Here is a 9302-nt window from a genome sequence, read left to right on the forward strand (position 1 = left end):
ACTCAGACTCAAGTCTGCTACTGTCATTTGGCCTTAAAGACCAAAGGGCCCCGGGGGCCTTAGATGAAGAACTGGCCTGCTTTCCTTCCTTCCTTTCAACATTGGTTTCCAGACACAGTCTCCAACTCAGGCTAGCTACAAATTTGCTGTGTTGTCCAGGTTAGTCTTTAAATACTTTATTTCTATTTTATTTCTCTTTCTCTCTGTGTGTGTGTTTCTATGTGGCTGTGTCCAAGTATGAACACATATGTGTGAACTCGGAGGGCAGAAGAGGGCATCAGATCCCCTAGCATTAGGTGTGCAGGTGGGTGTGAGCCACCAGACACAGTTACTGGGAACCAAACTCTGGTCGTCTGGGAGAACAGCACATGCTCTTAACTGCTGAGTCATTTCACATGACAGCTCATAACTGCATGTAACTCCAGTTCCAAGGGGATCGTACACCTTCACACAGATACCCATGCAGGCAAAACATGCATGCACAATCGTGGTAATAGAAGAGTTTGTTCTCGGTGTAATTCTGTGCAGAAATAACGGCTCATCTTACAGAAACAAAGCTCTGAGCTCCGTGGGTAAAAGTGCTTGCCACCGACCCTGACTATCTGAATCCAGTCCCTGGGACCCACGTGGTGGAAAGAGAGAACTGACGCTTATAAGTTGCCCTTTGACCTCCACATGTACACCATGCCACGTGCGTGTGCCGCCCCCACATGTGAATAATTGTCATTTTTTAAAAGGTGTGTTGGTGTTTTGCCTGCACGGCTGCCTATGCCCCACAGTCAGGCAGTGCTCAAAGAGGCCAGAAGAAGGCGCTGGATCACCTAGAACTAGGATTTCAGACAATTGTGAGCTGTCACTTGGGTACTGGGACTCAAACCTGGGTCCTTTGGAAGAGCAGCCATGCTCTTAATCCTCAAGCCATTACCCCAGTATGATAAATATGTCTTCTTCTTTTTCTTTTTTTGGTTTTTCGAAACAGGGTTTCTCTTTGGCTTTGGAGCCTGTCCTGGAACTAGCTCTGTAGACCAGGCTGGTCTCGAACTCACAGAGATCTGCCTGCCTCTGCCTCCCGAGTGCTAGGATTAAAGGCGTGCGCTACCATCGCCCGGCTAAATATGTCTTCTTAAAAAGAAACTAAAACTTTATCCAAATACAGACTCTCCTCCTCCTTCTTGACAGGCTCTCAAGTAGCCCAGGCTAGCCTAGAACTTGCTTTGTAGCCAAGAGTGACCTTGAACTTCTGATTCTCTTGCACCGCAGTGTGAGGTGGTGGGGGTTGAACCCAGCGCTTCCTGTGTGTTAGACAGGCACTCCCAGCCCCAAGGCTAATTCCACAGGTTGTGAATTATCACAGGAAAGAATCCGTTGATCACAGTAGACACTCCAGGGTTACTGTCCTGTTGTCTAGGACCCTTCCTGTTCCTCCTCTCCACCCTCAGACTGGTTGGTGGGACTGGGGACAAGGTGATCCCTGGATAATCCTGACTGGCCGTGTAACCAACATTTGTGGTCATGGGTCAGCCATCTGCTCTGAGGCCTCCCAATCACCAGCTTCTTTGAATCCATCCTGGAACTGCCTTCATTTAAGAACTAGAAGCTTCTCTGCGTCATCGAGATGGGCACCAAGTCTCCTAGACCCCCTCCCAGGAAGAATGCACGCGCTGGGCTCTGCAGGGCATGTGCTCCCGGTCCAGCAGGATCTTGTCCACAGGGCCTTAGGGATGTTGGGCACCACCAAGGCTCATGGGCATTGGTCTATCAGGACGGCTGCCCTTTTCCCATGGGTTGGGCATTACAGGCTAAGAGCCAAACTAGACAGTGATAAGGGGCTTGGCCACCACTTCTGTCCAAGGTCTCTGGATAACACAGAGGGTAGTTCTTGGACCAAGTTGGCGAGGGACTGGGCGGGGCTTGAGGACTCTAGGGGATATAAAAGAGTCTCAGAGTAGGCAAGCCTCACTTTCCTCACCAACACCATGGCATTCCTTTGGCTCTTGTCCTGCTTTGCCCTTGTGGGGGCCACCTTTGGTAAGTGTTGGGGCTCAGGCTCCATCAGAGGGAGAGGAGACAGAGGGGGTTTATCCTGGAAGAGCTAATCCCCTACCCTTCCTGTTTGAATCAGGACCAGCACCCTGAAACCTCAGGGAGGACGGGGATCCTTCTCGGACTTTCAGGGCCCTTACACCCTACTTCAGGAACAAAAAGACAAACCAGGGCTCAGCAGTGGCCTGTAGACCCCCGATGTGGCTGAAGAGGGGGTGCCGTGGCACATAGGAGTCAGTTGCCCGTCTCTGGGGGGGCAGGGCTTAGTTACCATGCTGGCAAATGCTGGGCATTTTGTTTTCTTTCTCTTGTTTGCTTTTTTCGTTTTGTTTGAGATAGGGTCTCACTCTGTAGCCCAGGTTAGCCTAGAATTCATTGTGCAGCCTAGGCAGGTTCAAACTTAGAGCAATCCTTTTTGCTTCAGCCTCCCAAGTACTTAGGTTAAAGACTTAATGCCAGCCACCACCTCCATCTTAAGATTTTGCTTTTCATTTATAAAACAAAGAAAATAACGAGTAAAGACAAAAGGGGAGAGATTGGCCAGACGTGGTGGTGCGTACCTGTAGTCTTAGCACTTGGGAAATGAGGCTTTCTGCAGAGACAGTCTTGCGTAGTCCATCCTGACCCTCCTGCCTTCATCTCCCAAGCGCCAGGATTACAGGCATACACAATCACACTCGATTTCAGAAGAATCTCTAGCCCTCGCATTTTGTTTTAAATTGCTGTTGCTTATTTTGTTCTGAAACCACCATCTCACCCTGTTGCTCAGCCTGGCAACTCTTGGGCTCAAGCAATTCTCCTGCTTCAACCTTCAGAGCAATCGTGACTAGAGGCATTTGTTACTATACCAGCCTACTCTTTTCCTTTACATGGGTGCCAGGGATCTGAACTGAGGTCATCATCCAAACATGAAAGTTACTGCCCTCTGAGCCATCTCCTCAGCCTCAGTAGCCCCGGCTGTCCTGGATCTTACTCTGTAGACCAGGCTGGCCTCGAACTCACAGAGATCCTCCTGCCTCTGCCTCCCGAGTGTTAAAGGTATCTGCCACCACTGCTCAGCCAAATGCTTCTTTTTAAATGATAACTCAGATTCAGCCAAGTTTTCCTTTGCTTCCTCCCCGACCCTATTCTGAGTCATTCCTCTTCAGGCTTATACAAATACACTACATATTTATAAATTCATAAGCAAACAGCCTTAAAATTACATAAATAATACTGTCAGTTTTACAACATGCTCTTTTTCCTCTCACTGTAGATCAACCCATGTTGCCATGGAGACCCAACTCATTCACTTAAATATACTTTGCCGTGAGAACACATCGCTCTTATTTCTCATTTTTTGGCTATTATAAAAATGGATTATTGTGACTTTGGGGGTATATCAGTCATCCCTGAAGGGCCTTGTCCGTTTCCTTGTTCCTGTGCTGGCCCTTGAGCAGGTCAGAGGACTCTAGAAGTGCCGAGACTGGTCACAGGGTCACACTGCTCCAACACAGACGATCTGAAGCCCCTGTGAAGCCCTGCTGGCCACTGTAGCAAGTGTGTCCCGGCATGCCCAAGATGCCTGGCCACTCCCTCTGCTTCTCCCGGTCTTCTGCCGTGTGATCTTTCATGCTGTAGAATCAGAGTCCCCCTTTTCTCCTCTCTCTCTCAACCGAGTTTTACTAAGTGGTCCTGACTGGCCTTGAACTCAGAGATCTTCCTGCCAGTCTCCTGGGTGTTGATATTAAAAGAGTGTACCTGGCACAAAGTCTGATTCTCTAAGTTTGAAGCCAGCCTGGTCTACAGAGCGAGTTCCAGGCCAGCCTGGTCTACAGAGCGAGTTCCAGGACAGGGACCAGCACACCTGGCACAAAGTCTGATTCTCTAAGTTTGAGGCCAGCCTGTTCTACAGAGCGAGTTCCAGGACAGCCAGGGCTACACAGAGAAACCCTGTCTCAAACAACAACAACAAAAAATCCCAAAATAAAACAAAAAAATTAAGGAACCAAATTTCATAGGACATAGTTACCAAAATAGGCAGGTACCAAAGAAATGAGCCAGACAGTCTAATGGTCCAGTCTGCTTCCTGTTCCTTCTCCTGTGATATGCTTGGACAGGGGCAGCCATGCCTCTTTTCATTCCTGAGAAGATAGCTGGGTCAGGAGGCTGTGTGTGAGGGGGACCCCCGAGCTAAGCGGTTAGAGGGGAGCCAGATGTTTCCAGGGGAGATGGTATGGTCTCAATGGGTCCTGAGTTGGCCGAGGAGTTCAACACCATGACTGTCACTATCCCCCAGGCTGTGGGGTACCTGCCATCCAACCCGTGCTGACGGGTCTGGCCAGGATCGTCAATGGAGAGGATGCTGTCCCTGGCTCCTGGCCCTGGCAGGTGTCCCTGCAGGTAAGAGGGGGCATTTGGGGCACATGATGGCACATTCTGGGGTGCCGCCCAGGAGGAGCCATTGACCTTCCTCTTTATCTTCCCCAGGACAAGACTGGCTTCCATTTCTGTGGAGGTTCTCTCATCAGTGAAGACTGGGTAGTCACCGCTGCCCACTGCGGCGTCTCGTGAGTCTCAGACTGTCTTGCCTCCAGCTTTATTTGGGGTTGGGGAGGAGATGAGACCCATCTTCATCTTCACCCCTATGTGTGTAAATTCTAGGACATCTGATGTGGTGGTGGCTGGAGAGTTTGACCAGGGCTCTGACGAGGAAAATGTCCAGGTCCTGAAGATCGCAAAGGTACGGGCTGCTGCATGGGTGAAGAGCTCAGCCCGCAAGCAGAGGGAGCAAGCCCAGCAGGGAAAGCCTCTGGCTGCTTGAAGGACAGGAGCTAGCCTTAGAATTCTCTTTCTGGGTCTGCTCTGATGGGGCCAAAAGGAAAGGAGCGTGTCCCCTGGAACGCGCCAGATCCAGTCTCCTCCTAGGTCTCAGCCGAGTTTCTGGTCCCCACAGGTTTTCAAGAACCCCAAGTTCAACATGTTCACCGTGCGCAATGACATCACCTTGCTGAAGTTGGCCACTCCTGCCCAGTTCTCTGATACCGTGTCCGCCGTGTGTCTGCCCACCGCTGACGATGACTTCCCTGTTGGGACAGTGTGTGCCACCACTGGCTGGGGCAAGACTAAGTACAACGGTGAGCATGCTGTGGGCTTGCTACCACAGAGGCTGTCCAAGGGTCAGGCTGCCTAGGCCGGGTGTGACCCCTCGTGCTTGCTTGCTTGCTTGCTTGCTTTGTCTAAGTGTCAACATTCATACATCTTTCCAGTTCTTAATTTGAAATTTGTTAATTAAAGCTGGGCATGGTGGCACACTTTAGTCTCAGCACTTGGGAGGCAGAGACAGGCAGATACTGTGAGTTCCAGGTCAGCCAGAGCCTACATAATGAGACACTGCCTGAAAAAAAATTATTAACTAGCAATCTATAGAAAGTTAACAATTAGTACGTGTCAGTTAAGCCTTCATATTTAAAACTTACTCAGCACAAACAAAGGATTGCTGATAAGATGGAGGAGGAAGCCCTCAACTCAGCAGGAGGTACTGTCCTCTCTGGTAGTAGGCGGACTGTGAGCCCCAGCATGGGTCTCTGAGACTCTAGTGGGGGGGGTGTCATGCTGTCTTGAAGTCTTACGCACTCACTTCCTACAGTGACAAGATAGGGCTGGACGTGGGCAGGATAAGGACAATGTGACAGCCATGCCTGAGGCCCAGCCCTGCCTGTGGTGGGACCTGAAAGCGGCAGCCTCATAGATGTCCGAAAGGACTCATGGTGCTATGTATCAGGTAGGCTGGTGGGCCTAGGGACCCTGACTCCGTTCCCTCTGTCCCTGTAGCCCTCAAGACCCCCGACAAGCTGCAGCAGGCAGCCCTGCCCATTGTGTCCACTGCTGAATGCAAGGAATTCTGGGGATCCAAGATCACCGACGTGATGATCTGTGCAGGCGCCAGTGGCGTCTCCTCCTGCATGGTACAGCCTCCCACCCCACCCACTCACAGGCCTGCCTAAGCCCTGGTCAGGCTAGCGGAGAGCGCAGGCCCACAGTGGTCTGTGTTCACACGGCCCTCTGCCCTTCTCTGCTGCCCACAAAAGGATGGGCAGATGCCAACAGACACTGCCCACAGTGAGCCCGCTATTGCCACCAGCTCTGTGAGCTGTGTGTGTCTCCTACGCTCAGAGACCATGAGGGCTCGCAGCTGGGGCTGTCAGTCAAGGGCACCCCACCAGGTCCAGGTATCCTCCTCAGGTTTGAAGACAAGTCCTTTGTCTTTCTCTGCAGGGTGACTCTGGTGGCCCTCTTGTCTGCCAGAAGGATGGAGCCTGGACCCTGGCAGGCATCGTGTCCTGGGGCAGTGGCGTCTGCTCCACCTCCACTCCTGCTGTGTACTCCCGAGTCACAGCTCTCATGCCCTGGGTTCAGGAGATCTTGGCAGCCAACTGAGTCCGTGGTTCTTGCCTCCCCCTTCAGACATCTGCAATAAAATCATCTAATTAGAACACTGACTCTGTGTGTCTTTGTGGTCCAGGGGACGTGAGACAGAAGTTACCTCTATTTCCCTCTGAGGAGTCACATTACGGGTCCCTTTCTAGGTTACATATACCCTGATGGCCCTTCTTCCTACCTCCTCCACCCTGGTCAGAACTCTAGCTATTTCTACTAGAACCAGCTTGACCCACAGTGTTTACTGGAAGGCAGTAGCCCTTGACCAGACTATATTATCCACAGTCCCGGATGATCAGTCTCTTCAGGGCCATAACAGCCAGATGGTGAACCTTGTGCTGGAGATAATTCTCTGCCTTTAGGTTCCTGCTCCCCACTGCCCAAGAATGCACAACCTAACAGCGACCTTCCTTCCTTCCTTCCTTCCTTCCTTCCTTCCTTCCTTCTTTCTCTCTCTCTCTCTTTTTGTTTTTTTTTTTGTTTTGTTTTGTTTTTCAAGACAGGATTTCTCTTCTCAACAGCCTTGGTTGTCCTGGAACTCACTTTGTAGACCAGGCTGGCCTCAAACTCAGAGACCTACCTGCCTCTGCCTCCCGAGTACTGGGATTAAAGATGTGCACAATCACCACCTGGCTCCCGTACTGTCACCTCGCCTGTTCCACAGTATTTTCTGTCTCGGGGGAGTTTGGAGGCTGGATCACTCTAGCTTTAGTCTCTTTGCCAGACTGTAGATGGAGTGACCCCTCCCTGGGTCAGGACTGCTGTGTCTCTTCTTGTGAGGGTACCTGACCTCATTAACAATGCAATGGCATTTATTGGAGAATTACAGTTATCTCGATTATTATTTCATTCTCATTTATTCTTCAATAGAGATGCTCCCCTCTCTATTACTTAACAGTAACGGTGTTGCCGTCCACACAGAACACACTGGCTAAATAGTTATTTATTTATTTATTTTTTTGGATTTTTTTCGAGACAGGGTTTCTCTGTAGTTTTTGGTGCCTGTCCTGGAACTAGCTCTTGTAGACCAGGCTGGCCTCCAACTCACAGAGATCCGCCTGCCTCTGCCTCCCGAGTGCTGGGATTAAAGGCGTGCGCCACCACCGCCCGGCTCAATAGTTATTTCTTTACCAATTTTTAGACAATTTTTTCTTTGTCAATCATAAAAGTTATCACATTCATTTAATGTGTGTATGTGCATGCAGTGGTGGGCATGTGGAAATCAGGGGGCAATTTGCTGGAGTTGGCTTTCTCCACCCACCATGTGAATCTCTCTCTCTCTCTTTGACTGAACATGAGTCTTTTTATTGGCCACAGCTACTTGAGGGGGATGAAGCGGGAGGAGTGGGTGGCACTGACGCCAGGCCGGCCCTAGGCTGGTGGGTAATGGAGAACTCTCCCAGGTAGTGCCAATCATCTCCAGCTTGATCCCCACCTGGTTGAAGGTCTCGCCGTTGTACACGCCCACCATGCTCCCCACCATCTCGGGCAGGATGATCATGTCCCACAGGTGGGTCTTTACCATCTCGGGCTTCTCCATGGGCGGCGCCTCCTTCTTGGCTTTTCTCAGTTGCTTGAGCAGCGGGTGCTGCTTCCGCCGCAGGCAGGTCGCGGTTGAGGCGTCTCCTCTGTCGGGCGCTGTAGAGCTGCATCAGGGGCTCAGAGGACATGTCCAGCAGCTGGTCCAGGTCCACGCCGCGGTAGGTCCGCTTCTTCTTCTGCTCCAATTCGGCCATCTTGTCGGCAACTGGGGGTGGGGGTGAAGGCCGTTCTCTTTCCTAATATTATGTGTGCCTGTCCTCTGGTGCCTTAGGGTTAAATGATGGTCACTAGGAACATTTCATCCTTGTGTCTGGAACCCATAAATGCTATTTTTAAAGTGGTCTATTTTGTTGTTTGTTCGTTTTTCTGGTTTGTTTTTGTTGTTTTTTTGAGACAGAGTTTCTCTGTGGAACAGCCCTAGCTGTCCTGGAACTCACTTTGTAGACTAGGCTGGCCTCGAACTCACAGAGATTCGCCTGCCTCTGCCTCCTGGAATTAAAGGCGTGCACCACCACCGCCACCCTGCCTTGCTATTTGTTTTTGAGACAGGGTCTTGTATGTATCCCAAAGTGGCTTCAGACTTTCTATGCGTTTGAGGATGACTGTGGTAGTTTAATGTAGTGGCTCCCATAATCTCACAAGGAGTGGCACTAATAGGAGGTGTGGCTTTGTTGGAGTGGGTGTGGCCTTGTTGGAGGAAAAGTATCACCGTGGCCATAGAAGTTGAGGTTTCCTATGCTCAGGATACCACCCAGTGTCTCCACGACTATGTCTGCCTGCACGCCACCATGCTCCCTGATAATGGACTGAACCTCTGAAACTGTTAGCAGGCCCCCTCAATTAAATGTTTTCCTTATAAGAGTTGCCATGATTGTGGTGTCTCTTCACTGAACAGAAATCCTAATACAATGACCTGGAATTAAAATATATATATTATCTGTTGAAGTGCGTAGGCCAGGGGCAAGTGAGAGTGGTACCAGTGGAGACCAGAAGAGGGCAAGGCCCCCAGAACTGGGTTTCTAGGCAGTGGTTTAGCTGCTGTTTGTGGGCGCTGGTGACCAAACTCAGGTCCTCTGCAAGAGGAGCAAGCACTCTTAGCCTCGGAATCACCTCTTTAGCCTGACCTTGAGCTTCTGCTACGTCTGCCTTCCCAGTCCAGGCTTGTACCACCATGCTGGGTGTCCGTGGTGCTAGGCCAACACAGCCAGGCAGTCCCCAGGCTTGATTACACATGGATATGATTACATCACAAGTCTTGGCATGAGGAGAACAGCTTGAGTCCCAAATCCAGCCACAAG

The 9302-nt window shown here is 50.7% G+C and overlaps 1 protein-coding gene and 1 pseudogene across 1 annotated transcript; one reads left to right on the forward strand and one right to left on the reverse strand.

Moving 5' to 3' along the window:
• Window positions 1-1926: 1926 nt before the first annotated feature.
• Window positions 1927-6518, forward strand: LOC142852458 (chymotrypsinogen B). The gene is made up of 7 exons (XM_075977288.1): window positions 1927-2028; window positions 4322-4425; window positions 4513-4592; window positions 4687-4765; window positions 4979-5159; window positions 5857-5990; window positions 6301-6518. Exons 1-7 carry the CDS (start codon window positions 1977-1979, stop codon window positions 6460-6462), a joined length of 792 nt encoding a protein of 263 aa, XP_075833403.1. The 5' UTR covers window positions 1927-1976; the 3' UTR covers window positions 6463-6518.
• A 1261-nt stretch (window positions 6519-7779) lies between these two features.
• LOC142852968 (small ribosomal subunit protein uS19 pseudogene) lies at window positions 7780-8198 on the reverse strand (annotated as a pseudogene).
• Between the last annotated feature and the right edge of the window lie 1104 nt (window positions 8199-9302).

Source organism: Microtus pennsylvanicus, chromosome 6, assembly GCF_037038515.1.
Source record: "Microtus pennsylvanicus isolate mMicPen1 chromosome 6, mMicPen1.hap1, whole genome shotgun sequence".
Classification (NCBI taxonomy): Eukaryota; Metazoa; Chordata; class Mammalia; order Rodentia; family Cricetidae; genus Microtus; species Microtus pennsylvanicus.